Here is a 21,356-nt window from a genome sequence, read left to right as displayed (position 1 = left end):
AGCGTTCTGTGATAGGTCCTCAAACATCTGAATGCATGTGGTAACACACTAGCACTCAACAACTTTAAAGGAATGCATTCAAAATAAAACTCATATATGTGTGTCTGAGGGATAAATGTTGAAAATGTCCAGCTGCATTCCGCATATTGCCCTAAACATACGTTTCTCCTAACAAAATAAGCAGGAAAGATTCGGAGGGTACATAATTTCTGCAGTGGTTGGAGAGGAATTATGCAAATCCTTTAACATCACACTTTTAGAGTTGGTTCAAACTGAAGTTATTCTCTATCTGCAACCAACAATTTTAGGATTAATTTTACATCAAGTAAAAATACCACAATAAAACAAAAGGAGGCATAAATCCAACCGCAGCTTCTGCTTAAACAAAACATTTTTGTTTTTACATGTTATCCATAAAAGAAATTCATTTTTATTTGCCTTTTGATTCACAGACTCTAGACAAAATCTGGAATAAAGATTCACTGAATTTTGTAGAAGTGTTTTAATAGATTATACCTAACTTGTATCAGCTGATGAATTAGTCAGGCCATCTGTTCCAGAAGCTAGAAAACTGGAACTAATTACAATAGTGCCAGGAAGTACCCATTAGAGTCTACAGCATGATGATCAGTGTCTTTCTTGCATAGAAATATTTCAAAACAGTCAATTTTCTCTTAGTGAGGGAAAAGTGTTGCAGCTTTCTTATGAACTGATTGGCAGTTGCGAACAATATGTCAGAAAAAGCGCTATATGACTGTCACACAAAGGCAGAAAAAAATGTTCTCAGTTTCTATAGCTTCTCAGTAAAAGGCCTATGAATAGAAAGGTTTTTTTTCCATTTTAAAGTTCTTAATTTAACTTTATAAGAACCTTGATAAGCCTATATTCCAGCAGCCAACCCATGCAAATTAAAACTTATATTCAGTATGAGCCACTTTAACTTTATTTTCTAGCTTAGTTAGACAATGGTGCTTACCAAACTAAACTGTCTTTGTGTATACGGTAAAGGAAAGAGTTAGATAAACCTTCCCTGTAAAGTTTTAGCCATGTCTTCCTCAGATTTCTGTCTTCCCAGTATTTTCCATTTCTGGATTTTTAGCCATTTTTTGTGGATTTCAGGATGTATTAGGGTATCCAGCTCTATTTTTGGTTTTATTTTCTTTAACAATGTCATAATTTACACAAAGCACCATTTAATAGGGAGGCTTTATGGCTGATTTTAAGATGGTGAACTGCTCAGGTCCTACTGCAGCCAATCCTTCTCAAACCATGACTCTTCCACCTCCGTGCTCCATAGTTGTAATGAATTTATTTTCCTCAAATGCTGGATGTGATTTATACCAGAATGTCATTAAAGCCTTTACCAAACAATCTTCCTTCTGAAAGTTTCACACAGTTTTCCATCTCACCATGGTTTTAACTTACTTCAAATTGGGAACAACTTCAATAATCCCCCATGAGTTACACTGATTTCAAGTGGTAGGTAGAGGAGGCACGCAGCTTGTAGCCGAGTAGATAGGCTACACATAAGCAAGTACAGAAATGGCTACCAGAAACCAATTATCTCTGCATTGCTGTTAAAATGAACTCAGCTCCAAAGCATCAAAACTGGTCACATGTCAAACAAATTATTTACCCAACAAACTGACATGAGTAAACTTAGCTGAGTTTAGATGGTATTACCCCTCTGCTCTGCACATTGTCGCCTCGCTGCTTCACCGCACCTAATTCCAATAAATGAACCTGCTTGTTATCGGGTTCTGCAGAAGCCTACTAAAAACACATTTATTTGAATTAGGTGTGATTAAGGACTTAAATATAAAGGAAGACAGCTATACGATTAGTCACCTGAGCATAAAGTATCCAATCAGTTTCTTAACTCCCCAAATGCTCCATTTCATCACTGAAGCACTTGAACTGTGTGTGTTTGTGCAGGAAAGTCAAAAAGACAGAAATTGACCATTAGGTGGCTCTCCACATTTACAGGAAAGCTTTATTATAATCAATCATTCGGATCTTGGAATGCTCTGTCATGGCTGTGATGATTACTAATGGAGTGCTTATGAGAATTTGTATGTGTCTGAATGGATTGTCTCAGAGTGGCAATTTGACCATAACTTGTTATGGTGCCAAAACAAATCCTGTTAGGTTCCGTAGAGCAGCTACTTTTGACTTGCAGCTCCAAATCTGAGTATGAATCAAGCAAAGTTTAATTGTACAACACGTTTCAGCAACAAGGCAGTACAAAAGGCTTTACATCATGAAAAGGTATGCTTTTATACATTTTCTATGCCCAGACTTTGGGCCTGATTGCCAGAGTCCTACTCAGATCTCCAATAATACGTCACGGTCAACCGTCTCGAATTACAGAAGTGCTGCAAAGCTATATCTGCTTCAACAAAAGTAAAGTGGTAAAGCCTGATGTCATTAAATGAATGTCTAGCTAAAGCCCCTGATTCATCCACCACTCCATACTCCAGCTTTCTGTGCATGCTTTGGCCTATATTACTCTTGAGGTTTGAAAGTTGTACACTCAGGCATTGGAAAATACACAGTATTCTCATCCATTGCTTATAAACAGATGTTTTAAATAGATAGAACAGATATATTCATGTGATATCCCAGGTTGCTTAAAGTTTGTCTCGTTGTCGGCTAACAGCCTGCTGCACATCTTGGCCTTTTTGAATCAGATATCAGAAGGTCATGTTGTGCATATTTTAGCATTAAGAGGGAAACACCTATTTTTCATGTTTTGTGAGTGCTGAAAGTTGCTTTGGACTGTTGCAGCTGAGGCAGAAACTCTGTTCTGCTACACTTGCTGCTCTATAGGGGATATGGAGGAGCTTTAGGAAACAACAGGACGGCTAACTGAATCACAGAATGATTCTTCTGCTGCAGTTTCTCCTAGCTTACTTCTGGCATCTTAATGACCCCATGTTAAAAACAGGAATGTGATCCCAGAATGGCTTCAGGTTTTCTGTGTATTATTTTCAGTTCACTATTATTTAGATAGCCTAGTAAATGTTCACAAGACACCATCTCAAACAAATGTTTAGGAGCTGGAGAAAATCTACTTTTCTTTAATCTAAGGATCACTGATGCAGCTGTGACCACTCCATTTCCCCCACACCCCATCCCATGCTTTTATAATGAACAAATTATTTGAGTTAAACATTTGCCCATTTAGAGTCTTAGTCTTTAAAATGAATAAAATCAGTGGAATGAATATGCTTTAAAACTTTATTGCTTTAATGCACAGTGAAATAACTAAATTTCATCAGAGTTGCATTTGCTTGCTATTGATGTTCATGATGCCGCAGTTTCTCCAAGCTGCAGAAGTTTCTGCAGGAGCTCCAACATGCTGCTCTAATATGGGTCAGAGGAGTTACTCTGGTGTTCTGATAACACACCACCTTTCTCAAATTTTCTGAGAATTTTTTTTACATCAGTGGTTATGACATTTTGGTTTTTGTCTAATTTTTTTGATGAAATAAAAATACTGTAGTCAGCCTAAAATATAGCTTAGGTAAATAACATGTGACTGTTATAACAGTTACATTAAACATTGCTGACAATATCACAGACAGTACACCAAAAACTGTGTTGTTCCATCTAGTCAGAAGCAGCAGAAAAAAATATTTTGGGCTGCACAACTTCACTGGTACTTACTAAAAGTTGCCACATTGATTGCGGTTACAGTGGACACATGCCTGTTTGCAAGTTCAATCATTTGTAGATTTTTCTGTGGCAATTAATTCCCAACTGATTTTTTCTTAGATGAAACCTAAAATTAATCTTCACCTTCAATCTCCAAAAGACAATTCATCTAGGGAAGCTGAAATATTTTGCCGCAATCCTACTTGACATGCTATTGGATGTCAAATCAGGGGCACTGCTCTTTTTCCTTAGAGCTGATTGGCTGCGATTAAAAACAACAACCTGTAGACATTAGATTCTGCTGTAGTGCTGCTCTTTAGTTAACAGGACGGTCAATCCCTCTGATCAGTTGTTGAAACTCTGCTCTTATAAACCCTCATTCCGATCTATTGTAATTAATAGTGCAGTCAAAAGTTATCAGATCTCCTAGAAACATCCATGTTACTTCAGTAAACCAAGTCAAGATGCCCAGAAAATCATAACCCAAAGGTGAAAATTTCAGTTATTAAGCATAGACGAGAAAGCAATGCAAAACTGAAACAACAAGTATTGGTCCAGCTTGGTGAAGGAATGTAATAAATACATTTTCAACATGAAAGACTTATTCCTTTAACACTCAGTTTCTCAAAGCTGAGTATTAATTAATTTAATACTTTTACCCACAAAGTATAACTCAGTAAATCTCTCCTCTCAGCTCCACTGCGGTTTAAATTAGCAGCTAACTTCCCAGAACACAGCGTGGATTAAATAGACCAGGCAGGAAAACATATTGCACGCTGTCTTTGTGAAGCAATTAAAGAGCAGCGCAAATGAAGATTGTACAGGAGAGGTCGCTTCATTGTCTGTCTGAGGACAGTTTTTATTTTCTGGATATAGCTGCCATAATGTACTCATGCTCCATTAAATTCAAGCAATTGGAAATGATCTCATGAGTGTGTCTCCTGCATCTCAGAAGATTTCATATTGCACGGTTTTCCCCGGAGGCATCACCTCCCCGACAGGGCGCGCGGACCCATCGCAGCAAGGAGATGCTCTCTCACAAATGGATATGAAGGCAATATGATGAACACGAGCTACAGCTGAGCACCATCCGAATCCCTCAAGGACCCATAATTAGAGAAAAAAGCCTCTTCTAGGCTTCTGTGGCATTTATTTGACAGCCACCGAGAGTAAAGGGTAAAATGCTCCCTTTGGGTCCCGGATTGGCCCTGCAGTTGTCATAGCCACTATAAAACTCAGTGAGCCTCGATTCAGTGTCCAATAAACTAGAGTGATCTTTTAAAAGAAAAGTCAAAATCTGATCACTGAGATGAAACTGAGCTACGTCTTGTTTGAAAAAGACTGGAGTTAAAACTTTTTCCACTTGAGCTTGGATGATTTAAACGCCGTTTCAGAAAATGTCTGACAATGTAAAGAGATTGTGCCCCGAGAGACACCAATGAGGATCCACTGGGGATCCTAAAATTGTTTGGGTAATGATCTCTGCTGAGTGGAGCCTCGTTGTCACTCTGCTGTCAAGATAAGGCGAGAAGACCAGACAAACGGGGCTTTATATTTCTGTCAGCTTGGAAGGCAATGATGTGGAGGACTAGAGGGACTTCGCCAACTAAAGCCAGAAGCCACTAAAACCAGAGAGCAGTCTGCTTTTCCTTCCACCCATTCATTCAGGGAACTAATCAGTCATAAGCCAGACGTGTTGCTGTAAAGCAGCAGAACTAAACCCAAAGCTCAGGGCTCCCAGCAGATGCTGGAGTCACAGGATGATAACACAAAGCTTCTTTCCAAAGGCCGGCGTACTTGTGTTGTACCTAGAATTTCATTTAGCAAACCCACATTTACCTCATGCCCTCAAGTCTAACCCCAGGATTCTTTCTGCTTCATGGCTCATCAGCAGCAAATCGAAGGCAGACTGCTTCAACTACTCGATTAAGTTAACTCCGTTTGTTAAGAAGCCCGTTTTAAATCTGCTTCTTTTCTAGATTTGTACTTGGGACTCATATTTAGGAAGTGAAGGTGGTTATGTATTTGGACACATGCTCCAACTTACGACAAAGAATTGTTGTTTCCACTGCAAACAAATAAAATCTATTGAAGATGAAGATTAATTTGGACCAATCAGATTCTATACTACTGGGTATGATTTGTCTGTTAAGCACCTTGCAATTGGTGCAATTTCAATAAAAGTAAATCCAAAATTTATTAAAAAGTAGGGTTGCATTTTCTGACGGATCACCAATATTTATGAAAAAGCCTGGCCTGCTGATATCAAATTTGGACGTTATCAATCTTTTGTCTGAAAAATCACTAAATATATTAACAAAGTCACTAAATTGGCAACAGTGGGATGACTAGTGTTAACTGTGCGTGTGCGGATTTGACCTGGTGATCTGTCAGTCTCTCTCTAGGGGTGGGCGATATGGATTTAGAATTACATTACAATACAAGAAATGACAAAACACTATTTATCCCTTCATTTTTGGATAACTGTATCTCTGTGAATGGCATTTACAAACTTGGATATTGCTCTTGAAAAACTTTCTTATATGACATAGGCTTCATCAGGATGTTATTTAAAGAAGTGAGAAAGTGCAATTAATTATATTTTCAAATTTGCTTACATTACACTTGTGGAACAAAGTAGGAAAATTAATAAAAATAACACTTTCAATAGAAGATTTTTAACATCATTAATTTAAATTTAATCAGGACAACAGTAAATAAAAATTCTTATGATACAATAAAGTATCAGCTGATCTCCCAAAATTAAGGAATCTGAGGCTGTTGCCAACGCTGCTCCACTGTTGCCAATTTAGCAACTTCTTTGCTATATTTAGCTAGTTTTAAGGCAAAAAAACTCAAGACAAAATCAGAATTGGCAGGTTAGAGTTTTTAAACATCAGTGGTCAGCCAGAAAATTGGTGCACCCCTAATAGGCATGCAACATGACAAAACTTGTCTGAAGGGGGAGAAAAATACATCAGAAAAAGCTTATTTTTCTGGCCAAGACTCTGGCAGGTTTTTATGTGCTATGATGCATCATTTTTGTTCAGCATGAGTGCTAATTTATTCGGAAAAAAGTTGTGTCTCCATCTATTCATTTAAATGACTGACAGCCAAGAAAGAACACTAATGCCTGCTGGTGAGTGCTCAGATTATTTAAAACAGGCTCACAGCTGTCATACCAGCATTTGTTTCTCTTGGGAAAAAAACAACAAAAAACCACTAGCCGGGTGGCTTTGTAACCCTAATGACCGTCCAAAAACGCAGTTGCATAGATGACAGTGATGAGCTCGTTACTGCTTTACAGTCCCTCTGTGCGCGCACTTTGACTCTTACCTTGCGGCCGTCGCTCGCATGGCAGTTGACGTTGAGCGGCGTAAGCAGGGCCATTAGCTTCTCCTCGTTTCCACTCCTGAAAATGTGCACAAACCAAGGCACACATTAAGTAGAAAAACAACCACCACCACAGAGGTTTAGAAAAGAAGCAAGACTGGAAGAAAAACATTGGAGGGAAACGTTATCAGAAGCTTGAGACTGAAGAGACCCCGGGAAATGTTTGAATGTTTGGGGAATGATTTGAAGGCGCTCTGTCATGCTGAAACGCCCAGAAGATATTTTGGCCTGACTAAAGGGATTTGATGTTGATCTATGTTTTTGGCTTTTAAGGTCACTGCTCTGGAATTCGATTGGCCATCGGGAGATGCAGCCAGGACAAGTGGAGTCATGCCTAATCTCCCATACAAAAGAAGAAGGTTTCAACATGTTGGTAAAAACGTATTGCAGCCTTATTATCCAAAAACCATCTACTATTGTCTGTCTTCTCCATTTCTCTTTGCTTCAATAATTCTGATTACAACCACCAGCCAAATTGACATTTATATCCTATTCTCTGACTTTAAGCTCTCTATCACTCTTCCATCTTTTTCCAACACTAGCTGCCTTCCTTCTCCCTTTTCAATCAAATCTACCTCCCATCTCTCCTGCCCTTTTGTACCTCTTACTCTACCTCTTTTGATCTGCTCCCTCAATCTCTTTTTACAGCTTTTCCCTGCTCAACATTGCTTCAAATCCCAACATCTTCTCAGCGTGACTGCAGAACTAAAAGCCAATCACAACTTTAAAGAATAGGAACCTCAGAAATCTAATTTTTACATTCTTGCTATCTCACAACTTTTACAGAAGGTCAACATCAGGACTTTCAACAAAATCTCTTTCATCCTGATATTTCAAACAATCTCTAATGCTCTTAATATTTATGATTCTAGAGTTGTTGTGAGAACTGTTCATTTAGAAGCATTCCATGTCAAATAATGCTAAACGCAGTGCTTTTGGGCAGCTTGCGTTTTCTTTAAAATCTTCCCAAGGAAAGAAGAGCAAGTTTACAGAGCAGGATTTCTCTTTTCTGCTGTTCACAATGTGGTTTGGAAATTCAAGGGAAACAACTGAGACATTCAGAGGTCAGTTTTAGGAGAGGAACACTCTGGTCTCAGAGTGATGTTCTCGGCTCAACAATAGTTGATTGTGGAAATATATATGGAGGTTTGGTAAAGGTCCATATTATTATTGCTGATGGACATAAGGTGGCTGACTTGGAGATCCTTTGTCTTTCCTTTCACTCAAAACCCCTTCTTTATACTCAGTTCCAGATTACTGATAGATATTTTATGAACTACTCCAATTAAGCAGCCTAATCAATTGATAAGCAATCCTGTTAAATATGATGTGACATTCTAGGATATTGTAGAAATAATAAAACAAGCATGTTCATATTTGATGCCTCTATGCAGCAACTACAAGGTAAAACTTTTGGTGATGTTTTTTAGCTCCGTCTGTTCAGTCTCTACAAAATGAGCTAAGCTTCTTCCCTCCGACTTTCATCTCATTAAAGTCTTTCAAACCTCCTAAGCTCTTACTTAATGACTTGAAATAATAAAAAAAATGAAAAGCAGGCTTTTCCTTTACACCTAGATGTGATTATGAAGCTGAAATTAATAATGTTACGCAAACTTGAAAATATCAACTAATCCTTTTGATATTTAAATCTAATGCTGTAGAAAAATCTTTTGTGCCATACGAATGCCATTTTTCTGTCTTCCTTTACTACATACTATACTACAGTCTAACTTATTTTAGCTAAAAATGCATCAAGAAATTCGCTGGCGACAGAAATGTTTAACTTGACCAGTCCTGACAGGTGACAAGTTGCTTGAAAACTCAAAATTCAAATAATTTCCCGATCAGTGAATACGCCAAGAATATGTTCTAACATGTCCAACAAATTGCAACATATTTGGTTTGGAAGCTGGAACTGAAGGAAGAAAAAAGCTTGTTTCAGTATCAGAGAGATAAAGTAGGTAGGCAGAGAAGGTAGGGAAGATGAAGGAGGAAGGAGCACAAACTGAAGGTACGAAAAGAAAAAAATAAAGGCACAAGCAAAGGAGGGAAAAATATACAAGGAGGGAATAATGATAGAGGAAACGGGAAAAATGGATGGAAAACAGGAAGAAAGGAATACAAACTGAAGATACAATGGAACAAAAAGGAACAACAAAAGGAAGAAAGGATGCAAGGAAGGAAATAAGACATGACACAAGAAAGAGGGATGGGGGAAAAATAAAAAAGAAGGAAGGAAGAAAGAAAGGAAGATAAGGAAGGAATGAATTGAAGACACAATGGAACAAAAAGGCAAGATACAACAAAAGGAATAAGGTAGGACACTAGAAAAAGGGATGGGGGAAGATGAAGGGAAAAAAGAAGGAAGAAAAGATGAACACAAAGAAGAGAGGATTTGGTATTTTAATAAAAAAAGAATAAAATCAGAAAAGTGTATTCTTTTTTAAATGCTGAAATCAAATTCCATACTCTTTCAGACTGCATAGAAACCCGGCATCTGCTTTCTAATCCATGCAACATTTTTCCTCCTAGCAGTGCGTGGGGCCACAGGGCTCCTCCCATGCCATGCATAACTTTGCACAAACACAAACAGAAGCCCTATCTGGGCCATAAATAGATATATAAATAAACTAGACAAACATCTACATTCTGTAGGCCAAACGTGGGAGTGAACTGACTGAGTATGACCCTAAAATAAAGGAGGAAGTTCCTCATAATGACAGGGTGATAAGGCAGTCATGGGCTCAGCTGGGAGACGAGCTGAGCCCATGTCTGGATTTACACATAAACAGCCCTCTGACCCCCAATACACTGGGGTACGTCCATTCTAAACCAGCTGCTTCCTTATATGTGTGCGTGTGTGTTGAGCTTGAAGAGATGGAGGGAAAGGAGGGTGAGGAGGGTTCTGTTGAGGCATCAAGCTCTCCACCACCCACACACAATCCCAAATCGAGAGCTACTTCACTTCCAAATGGGAGAGCCTGGCAAAAACGGAAAAAAAAAAAAAAACACACACACACACACACAGCCCACATGAACTGCCTGCAACCATAACACGCCTCGAAAATGAACAAGTGTCGCTGGCCCACAAGCACCGGGCTCTCTGAATCTGAAAATACAGAACTGGTGTGGGAGCTGAGTGTGTGTAAGTGTGTGTGTGCCTGCACTGAGCTGGAGAAAAAATATTATCAAACAAGAAAAAAAGGACAAGATGGATTAAAGAGGGATGAAGATTAGAATAAAAACAAGGTTGGAAGATTAATGGATAAAAAAAGAACAAAAACCGAGCAAAAGAAAAATATTAGCATGATTTAAAAAGGAGGAGAAAACAAAGATGCAATAAAGTATTTTTTTTTTTAAAATGCATTAAAAGGCTTGAAAGGAGGATAAGAGAGGAGAGAAATGAAAACAAAGAGCATGCAGAGTCTGGTACTCACCTTGCCGCCTCCAGCAGCTCATCCTTCTTGTATTCACCTAAATGGTTACAGAAGATCATGGTGTCAGACAGTTTCCCGGTAATGCACATCAGCCACACTGACACACACATGATTGAGCAAACAGAACAACCATGAACAAAAGCACATGCTATCTATGGGGGGAAGACACCATCTTTCCCATTTCTATTTAACCCCCCCACTCTGGTTCTCCGTCTCTGCCATTCTCACTCAGTGCGCACCCCTCTGGCTACGATGTGTTGCCGGCAGCGACCACAGCACGTTCATTGTTTGAGCGACGAGAAGCGGACCGGCACGCGCGCTGCCTCCGTGAGTCCGTATGTCCGTCCGTCCCTCCCGTCTTTAACGCGTCGCTGTGGGGAGTCTCGGCCGCTGCTCATGCTGCGTCCCATTGTGTCCCCCGCTCTCAGTCATCTGTCTCCCTACATCCGACTACCTTTGTTTTTTTTTGGGGGGGGGGGGTTTCTCTCCAGTGGACTCTGGGGGCGCAGTTATCATTTTTTTAAAGAAGGGAAATAAACAAACCCCTCCCCCTTATCTCTCTCGCCCTGACTCCCTTTCTATCTCCTGCCTCCCTGCTGCTACAGTCACAACATTTACACCTTCCCATATGTGTCTCTCCTGCCAGGGACACTAACCTTATCCACAAATTATCTTTTTTATTCATCCATTTATGAAAACAATAACAATCGGACGGAAAATGGAAGATTTTTTTTTTTACTATTATTATTAATTCAATAGAATAAAAAGGAAAAACCTCCTTTTGTCAAATTGTATTCTTTTCATTAGTTAGGAACTGCTTGTTTAAAAAGGCAAGTTAAACAAAATAACATTGATTGAACTATTTCTTTCAAAACTTGCTAAAATAGAAAAGAAAGAAATTTTCTGTAGCACCATGGTCAAATTGCTTTCTTGTCAACTTCTGTCAAGGTATGGGCGAGGTAAAGATCACTATTAAAAATTCATTAGTTGCTAAACTAACTATTAACTATTTACACGCTGATTTGTTTAATTGTGACACATTTCCACAGTTTTCTGCCCATCATTTTGAAATCTATTCAGTACTACGACTAAAGACATTACGGACTGTTTTATTCTATCGGGGTGGACAAATTTTCCGTTATCTTGACTTTTTCTAATCGTTATTAAAACTTTGCATTAATAATGATGACAAACTGCAGAGTAAGATATTTGCAAATCATGAAAGCAATGTAATGTTGGGATTTAAAAAATATTTTTCCTTTTTCGTTTCATAATGCAATAATAAGCATGAATGTCTTTAAAAATATACTTAAATGGAGAATATTTGGAGTTATTCGATGATAAAAATGCAATATTTAATGTATCTGGTGGATTTTTATTTTTTTTGCCCGTCAGGCAGTGACTGCAGTAAAATGAAACTACAACCAGGTCATTACTAAAAAAAAAGACTGCAAATAGTTTTTAAAGTTTTTATTGCTCTCAAAATAAATGTTGTTGCTTTAAGGATCCCCTCCCCCCCCGAACCTGCAGCTGCATGCACACAGACTTGGCAGATGTTACACAGGATGCCCTTCTTGATGCCACCCGCTTTGATTTTCCCCAGGAAAACTCAGATTAAAACCGGAAATCTTCGAGGCAGCAGCCGCCTGCTCCGTCACCCGAGCCACTGATGCCCCCGTTAACACAATAAATACCAGCTGTTACCATATATTCTTCTGAAATGTAGTTGCTATTTCTGTGCACATCTACTGTTTTGTGGTAAAAGAAACTAAAAATATATAGCACCAGTTTGTTTTTGTTTTTTTAATTCAAATATTTAGCTATGATGCAACTTATTAACCATGGCAGAATACTAATGCTGCAAAGAAAATGACTAATTCTGATCATATTAGGTCTCATGTACTCCAGAGAGTAAAAACACACCTATTAAAACTACCACTGCTACTTCTACTGAAAAATTAACAAGAGAGCAATTCTAAATCCAGAGCTGCTTAAGTCTCAGGAAGAGCCATAAAACAGAAATTAGAAATGGAATCAAAAACTCGAAGGGTGAGGACAAGGTGATATGGTATGCTGGAGCTAAATGAAAGGAGAATGGAGAGGATGGGTTTAGAACGTGAAGCAGACGGAGGGGTGGAGATGTGTGACGACTGAAGAAGAGAGGAGAGGTTACCAGAAAGGGGAAAAAGTGGGGTAGGAGGATGGAACAAAGGATTACAGATGAAAGAGAGAAGGGATGATTAGGGATCTGGAAGCTGACATGCATGGATTTGACACAGTATAATTGGTGTAACAGAAGCTGGAGCTGAACAGGGAGAGACAGAGGAAAGTGGGAAAGAGAGAGAGAGGGGGGGTAGGAACAGGCAGAACAAGAAAAAGGTCAAGACACTAAATTTGACTTCTAAGCCATTTTTAAGCTGAGAGGTTCTATTTCCCATAAGTAAACCGACAGCCTTTGCTTCAAGTTGGATTACATTTGTTATGCAAATCATTCTCCATCTCACTGTCAGTGATGTTTTTTCACTGACAAAACGATTGGATTTAACTTTTCTACATAATTGTATATTCATCGCCACAATTTTATTACCAATCAAATTGCATTCTAAATAAAACTACAGCCTTGGAATCCAACTCCAAGGCTTGCAAATTCAGAGAAAATACAAAAAAATAGAAAATCCAATAAAAATCTGCATTATGTTATATTATGTGGCCAGCAGGGAAAAAAATCTTGTTGGAAAAACAGATGTTTTGTTCTTACAATAATTGCAATTCTCTATTTATTTGTCACCTGAGTAAATATTTTCTTAAGTTCATGTATTGGTTTCTCTCCTGGTTGCCTACAAAAATGCCTTCAAAAACATTCATTAAAAAGAAAAAAATCAATTACACCAACTCGAGTCTCAAGAAATTATGTTCTGCATTCCGATTAGAAGAAAGTGTTCGTATTTTTTAGAGATACTCAAAGAAGTTATTTTACCATAAATGAAAGTTTTAACAATAAATGTTAGACAGTTCTAGAAACTGATAAAACCCATGGACTTTAGTTTTTGCAGCCAAGTCAAAACGATTTCCACTCTGCGTATTCAAGTGTAATGCTGGGACAGATGCACTTTAGTCCTTCCCCACTAAACATGGATGAAGAGTAGAGCGAGTTTATAACTGAAAACAAGACTGTACCATCAAGTCATCCCCCCTTTCTGATTTGCTTATTAATTAATCTTTGAGTAAAGCCAAAAAGGGAGAAAATGTATATTATTCAAAGCTGGTGAGACTCTCTCAATGTTAACATGGATGCAAGTTAAAAGGACAAATTAAACATGTTTCATGACAAGGGTAAAAAAAAAAAAGAAGCAGAGAACGATGTTAGGCTCTTGCTTCTTTAAAACCAGATTGTGTGATACGAGTCTCTGAGTCACAAGTCATAAACCGCATGCTAATTTAAGGATATTGATTTCAATTCTACGTGTGCTACACTGAGAAGTAAATCATATGAAAGTGTTTGGTGATCCACATCGTGTAAAGCTGAATTTTAGGGGGTATGTAGGAACATGTTCCAGAGAGGTAAAGTGTGTGCATGAGGCTGACCCCAAACAAAAGACACAAGGACATGTTATAGCTCAGGACAGGCCAGCAGCCCTCTGAATGATGATACTGTGTGTGGCCGTGTGTGTGTGTGTGTGTGTGTAACTTCCTGTAGACATCAGCAACCATAATTTAAATCCCAGTTCTTGTGTAACGAAGGGCCCGATTGTGCATTTCCGTATGTGAATCTGCAAAGGTGAGATTTTATTTTTCATTATTTTACAGGCAATAAGGGCCTAGTATACAGTGTGTGCATTAAGCAGTTCCACCAGAGCAGATGATGCTTGCTGAGAAACAAGTAACCTCACAGCCCAGCTGTCTGCTTCCGTGGGTTAGTGTGTGTGTGTGTGTTTCAAAATCACACATCACTTATTCTACAAGAGGTTTATCTGCTGTTACACAACGACCGGCTCTGAGTCAGGAGATGACCGATGTACTTGGAGCTGCAGCAAGGTCACAAGAGCTGACGCTGTAAGTGGATCTGTGTGCAAGGAGACCCTTCAAAGAGAAGGAGGGAGGGTGAATAAATGGGAGGTGGATTGAAATTTGTGAAAGACTGTTGTTTCAGCACTCACCTCTTACATCATGTGATTAATTGCTTCACAAAAGTGCACCAAGGAGAGCTGCTCTGGATTAATAATGTGTTTTCTGGTCACCACCTCCACCTTCTCATTTGAATGTAGATGCTGGCCGCTACTAAAAACCACGTTGTGGGATTTATCCAAGTTCAGCAGCTAAATCTCCTTAGAGGAACCTTTTGTTCAGTGCATCCAGAGGTTAACCACAGTACATTTGCTGGGTTTCCCCATTTTTTTATTCCTGAATAAACATTTCAAGGACTCAATACGTCTGTGGAAGCTTTAGTAAAGAACCATCAAACATTTCTTGGTCTCTCTCTGGTATTATGTGCAGCTGGTTGTTTTAAAATCTTTGCAACAAAATGCTTAGTTTGATTTTAAAGTGAGGTAGAGAAATTTAAAAGCAGGTCGAACTATCTGAAATATAACATGCATACTTGGAAATGCCTACATTTAGTTGAAAATGTGTTTTTTTGGGAAATAGTGGACTTGATAAATGTCAACTTTAACATAGCACAGCAGGTGAAGGTATGTTCAAAGCCAACCAAAGGTGTTGTTCTGGAGAAGAATCTCTGGAACAGAGCCACGTAAAGTTACAGGACATTAGCAGTCAAATGTGCCAATGGCTAATGTCTGTGCAGCTACAGGTAAATGGTTTTACAGGACTGAAAAACGTGTATCCCAAAGGAAAAGAAAACAAAGAAGACAGTGAATTACACGTTATTCACTGTCAAGAAGAAGGGCCAGAACAGTTCAGTCATGTGGAGGTATTTTGGCTATTTAGTGTGCCCTGCAAATTAAGTTGAGCACAAGTTCCGACGAGGTCATACAAAACCACCGATTTGTTTTATCACCTCAGCCAGTGCCATCTGCCAGAGCAGGCAAAATGTAAAACTTTACAATCCCAGACAAGAGCGAGTGCTAACCCCTATAAAACACCCAAACACAGAGAAGCAGCATTCACTTTTTTTTCTTTTTAATCATGTAAAGCACTTTGAATTACCCGTTGCTGAAATGTGCAGCAAAATAAAAATAACCTTGCCTAAAGGGAAGCAGATGAACATTAGACATTTCCTTTTAATTATACTACTTTCAGGATAAATTAACCACTCAATGAGAAGTAAGGCTACAAATACATTTTGTGTACCACAAAAGCATAATCTCTTCTTTTGCATAAAAATAACTAAAAACAACTATGCTATGTTTTGTTTTTTTCCTTTTTGGACAGATGACCTTGTATAAGAGTAGACCATAGCGTAGCAGTCCTGACTGATTCACGTAAACGAACAGTCAAGCAACCGATTTCCTACATTTGATTCATGGCAGCTTTCCAACCACACCGGACAGCTCAACACAATGAGACTCCATAAAATCACAATCGAACCATTAAAAAGATTTATGGCATGTTTACATAGTTCTCTTTCTAGTCTCCAAATTTTATGATAATTCAATATTTCCAAATGTATCCCACTCAAATTATATTGAGAATCAATTTCAAACCTGCAGAATCTTGAAAGAAGATGAGTGATGCATATGGATATGTCTTTTATACCCACACACTCAAGTCCCTGTCTTCATTTTCATGTAGATTCACTGAATTTTTATTCTAATTCATTTTATTGTCAGTCTACTCTTGCACAGCAGCTGACCATCATTCATTTTGAGTTGTGGAGCTGTGTAGCGATGTGGAAAACTAGCCAATTTCAGTTGCAGGAAGAGAGCCAAAATGGGGTGAGTGAACTCTGAAAACACATCGCACACATAATAAAAAAATACATATTATTTTTGTTTTGCCTCTTTTCACTAGGCCATCCCTTTTTTTGTTCCTTTTAAGATAGTGAAAGAAAAATCTGTCTGGGTTTGTGAAAGAGACAGAGCATCTCAGGGGAACTAAGACAGGGGTTCATTCATCACAGGGGACCAATCGAACAGCAGTCCTCGTGGTAATCAATGGGTTTGTCTCAGATAAGGAGCTGAAAGCAACACAAATTCACTTTCTCTCTGTCATACACACTTAAAGGTGTGAGACTAATCTGTGCATTAGCAGGAGGGAGTTTTCACAGCGGCTCTTTGTGTGCATGATTTCCATATGCTCCCGTCAACCATCCCTTTTCTTCCGGTTTCTTCACATTCACTGGAAGTCGCATCAATTCATCTCTTTATCTGTCAGCCAGACCAGAAGGCATCTTCATCTTCCCTGACACTGTTTTGTTCCCCCTTTTGACGTCAATAAAGGTTCTTTCTTTTCAATGGCGTTCTCTCCATCTCACAGACGCCCATGGCACCTCTAACTACAGTATCTGATCATTTTCCGCCTGCGTTCGTTAAAGAGTGCAGCCCAATTTTCCTCTGAGTTAAATCTGTCTGCCCACTATGGACCTCTCCGCACAGCGTCAATTTCTTTTTCACGTTATTTACAACAGAGAAGTGTTTGCTCATGTCGGATCCTCGCAATCTTGGTGCCGCAGAAGCACTAAACCTGCATGGAGAGACAGGAGCGCAGCTTCGAATAAGTTATATTTGTTTTCCCTTTTTGTTCCAGTCACACCATACCAGGAGCTTCTCTAGAGCTCTGTTGGTGTAAGAGGCAGCACAGGGTGGACACAAACTCTAATTGATTCCAAGGGACAAGAAAAAATCTGTCTAGCAGGAGAAAAAAAAATTAGATTAGTAGATGTTCCAGCTGTGACAAGATGACAGGGATACAATATAAAAATGTCTGAGAACCATTAAATACTCAGAGGACACATTTTTCTTGTCCATTTTATGCCAGCTAGCAGCTCCATCAAGACAACCTTTCTGTGTTTCTGTCATCTGGAACTTTCTCCAGAAGCTGAAAAGATAACCGTGGTCATGTGATGGTAAATTCTTGAGGAACTAAAAAGCTCGATTAAGGTTGTTTATTTTCGGATTTTTGTCATTCAGATGAAGTTTCAAAAGAGGTTTTGAAGATTTAATCTTAATGGTCGCATGAGAAACTTATGTAGCAGAGTTCAGTGACAGCTGGGGGTCATCTTTGGTTTTGTGTCGCATTTTAAAGTTGAGAAACAGAACGCTGCATTTTGCACTTAGTTCTGCATAGAAATATTCTGCGAGAGTTCACATATAAAAACGCTGCATTTGTTCATTACATGTGCTATTTACTGAATGTTAATAATTCTGTTTACTTTCCCTTTTACACTAATGATGTAAATTCATATAGCACAACAATTGGCAGTGGCACATTAGTGGTAAAACAAAACAAATAAATGGTTGTAGCTGATCCTGAACTATGCTAGTGACAACAGTTTTGAGTTTGTAAAAATTGTTTAAAAAAAAAATACATCAGTGGCAAAAAATACATATTTTTTCTAACAAATTAGCACATTATGCTCACTTTGTGTTTGGGTCAGGATTGTGTCACTACCTGGTGACTTAAGAAACAAAAACAAATGCATGCACTGCATCCTACCTTTTCACACAGTTGAACAAATTTGTTTAGGTTTTAGGTACCATTTTGTGGTATGTGAGAATAGCATTATTAAAGTGTTAAGGTTGTAGAGGAATCAAGTAAGCAGGTGGAATAACAAAAAATGAAAACAATTCTGATTTGTTTGCTCGTTCCAGGCTGCTTCAGTATGTGGAACCTTGAAGAAAGGCTGCAATATTGGAAAACACTGTGTCACACTTTTTGACATATTATTCCCAAGTGAATCCTGGACCTTCACAGGTCTGTAGAAACCAGTTATATAAAATGTCACATTGATGTTGTCTTGCAGTTTCTGACAGATACTGAGCAACCCTACAACCCTCTACATCTGTCTAAAGCTTTGCATCAAAGAGAGAGAAAGTCGTCCTCTTCTGAAGTCTATTCCCTTAGATCAATTTGTAGAGCAAAAAGCTGAAGTCCTGCTTTGTCAATACCAATTTAGAACGGACATCGAGAGATATGCCACCTCTGATGTGACAGTCGCTGTGATTCTTTCAGCTTGAATGAGCAGCTGTAGCTCAAAATACGACGTCTCTCTTTCTTGTCATCCAGATTACAGTGTTTTCACTCAATGAACACTCCAGTTGTTTCCACAGCACTCATAAAAATACAAACACATTGCTTAATCAGTTAGCTACCCAATTCACAATAAACAAAAAAACCTAAGTCAATAAAACAATAGAATGATAGAGGATGGATACAAGAGTCAATTTGGTTTGTAAATATATAAGGTATAAATATCAGCTACAGAGAAACTTAAATTGGTCAGACAATTATAAGAAGGGTACTTAAGAACTACAAAACGGCTGCAGATCTGTCAATTGAAAAATATGACATCTAGGTTGCACTGATGCAACCAAATGAAGTTCAGCTGGATCAGCTCTGCTTGATGACCAAATACTCATGCCATAATAGTCCAGGTTAAAAATTGGCAATTGGAAATCTACCATAAAAGTTTGATTGGTGGATCTCTCAATTAAGAGTTTTTCAAATTGACCTTTTTTTCATTTATTGTGTTACTGCCACTTTAAGTAAATTTACATTTTATGGCAACTGGAGCAAAACGTTTAACTTGAGTTGTGGGTCTGGTATAAGTATGAAAAACTGTGGATAAAGGAGAAATACTTCTGTATATGTCTGAGTGTGTGTGTTGGCCTAGAGAAGCGAATTGATATTCAAGGCGAAGAAGCAGCTGATCTTTGAATAGCAATGGAGGTAATTAAGAGGAGCTAATGGACTGTCGCTCTTTTTGGTCTAATTTCTCTTCTGAATGAATATTCATTCCAGCATTTCGTTCACTCCAAAAATCTGAACACTCACAGTTCACACAAATGAAAATTAATTGTTATTTTTGTCTCCTACATTAAAACCTTTCAAACTTCAATATTTTTACTTTAAGTGGAACAATTCAGAAGTGGTTAAGACTTTCTAGGAACCCTCAATTAGGATTGTAGGGTTTCTTCTCTAACAGGAAACTAAATGGGACACAAATTTCCTAATGTTACATGATGCCAACTACAAAAACAAGAGTAGAAAATAAGACTGACACTAAAAGTCATTAAAAACTACTGGTGGAAGATAAGATGTTTACATTTTTTCAAAAATCTAAACATACTAAATGTAGATGCTACATTCCTTCTGTTTTTGTTTCGCCATTCAGATATGTAGACCAGCCTTTCAAACTAAATATATGTCTCATAAAAATAAAAAACAGCCCACAAGACACAAGTTATTCGCTGACAATGAATAATGCACCACCCATATTTAGTTGCATTATTTTAAGTTGAGAGAGTTTATTGGTAATTATAGCAATGCAAATAGAGAAGCATGAAGGTGTGAATATAAACATCCTCACATTGCATTTGTTTTTCACGCTTTTTGCTTGTTATAGCTCGTTAAAAATGGAACAGTGTTAAGATTTTGAAGCCATAGAGATTCAGTCGGCTTCTAGATGGTTCTTGTGAATAACAAACGATGTTAGGTTACTTATTGGTCTTTAGAAGTTTAATAGAATCCACTTTCTACAATTGAGCAGTAAAACACCAAGAGCTTAGCAACATTATTAACCCAACGAGTGACAGATGGATGTAATGAGCTCAGCAGGGGTTTTTTTTCCTCGCAGTAAAAAAATCACTTAATTTGGCTGAATATGCTTGATAAACACCTATCCTCATACTGGATTTAGAAAATTTTGGCAGTGATGTTTGGCAGTGTAATCTTCACTTTAGCGTGTGGGTGGTTGGCTGAAGATTACCCAACAGTTCAACTGAAAGGGTTTCGAGTCATGTGCTCCTGTCAGATTGGCAGAGGATGGGGCCAAGTGTAATATTTCAAGTGCTGAAATGGAATAAGTGAAAGTAATCAGAAACAGCAGCGGGGGAGAAAATAAAAAACTATGGACAACGTGTCAAAGAGAGTGAGACCAGAGACTGTGGCTGATGAAAAGATGAAGAGCGAAGGGGGACGTGTGCTGTAGTCGCAAGCTCATTAAACACCACATTAGCTGATGAGGAGGAAAAAAAGTGTGTCTGAGAGACCATTGGATCCAAGGGGGAGTGTTCAAGGGCAGACGCAACTTGATGAAAGTGTCCTAATCACTGCTTTCTGGACAGAAAAAGATCAATCGGCAGCGACAGAGCAGACTGATGTAAAGGAAAGTTCCTGCAGTGATCCAACATTGGCTCCCCTGAGACTTCTCACATCATTACTTTGTTGTTTTTTTCCCCAATTACTTATCCACAGTTTGCTAAAGTGATTTTTCAGGCTGTTAGTGTACAAGTGCCTTAGCTAGCTGTTGCACTTGGAATGAACCCAAGCTGCAGGCATAACCGAATATTAGCACCAGTCAGTACTTAGAAATTATTTTTAATTAACCAAACAACTGAGTCAAGTCATTTTCACATTAACAGAAAAGTGATAAGACAAAGAAACATGTTGGAACAAACCACTGACCTAGCAGTATGAGAAATAGAATCTAGTTCTCTGTATATCCTAGAGAGGAGAATGTAAACCAATTTTCCTTTATATATTTTTGTAAAGTAGGTTAATATGAAAAAGATGAGTCTCTTTCAATATAAAGAACTTATGACAAAGTTTGCATTTGGAAATAAATAGAACAACTTCATGTGCAGCCATTAGGACCTGTTCACCATTCAGTATCACTGAACTTAGTTTCTACTGAAGGCTCCTTACCTTCAGTGAGTAGTGTGCTTTCCATTACCTCATAAATACTTGATACCA

The 21,356-nt window shown here is 38.4% G+C and overlaps 1 protein-coding gene across 1 annotated transcript in view; it reads right to left on the bottom strand.

Annotated features, from left to right (window-relative positions):
- Positions 1-21,356, bottom strand: part of LOC122819546 (poly [ADP-ribose] polymerase tankyrase-1-like) — a 75,268-nt gene that overhangs the window by 34,236 nt on the left and 19,676 nt on the right. Inside the window, exons 5-6 of the mRNA XM_044096341.1 lie at positions 10,488-10,524; positions 6,994-7,069 (exon numbers count right to left, since the gene is read on the bottom strand). Of these exons, the coding sequence (XP_043952276.1) occupies positions 6,994-7,069; positions 10,488-10,524 (113 nt within the window). The remainder of the gene's footprint in view (positions 1-6,993; positions 7,070-10,487; positions 10,525-21,356) is intronic.

This window comes from Gambusia affinis, linkage group LG17, assembly GCF_019740435.1.
Source record: "Gambusia affinis linkage group LG17, SWU_Gaff_1.0, whole genome shotgun sequence".
In the NCBI taxonomy this organism is placed as follows: Eukaryota; Metazoa; Chordata; class Actinopteri; order Cyprinodontiformes; family Poeciliidae; genus Gambusia; species Gambusia affinis.
This window is presented reverse-complemented; position numbering and strand designations above follow the sequence as displayed.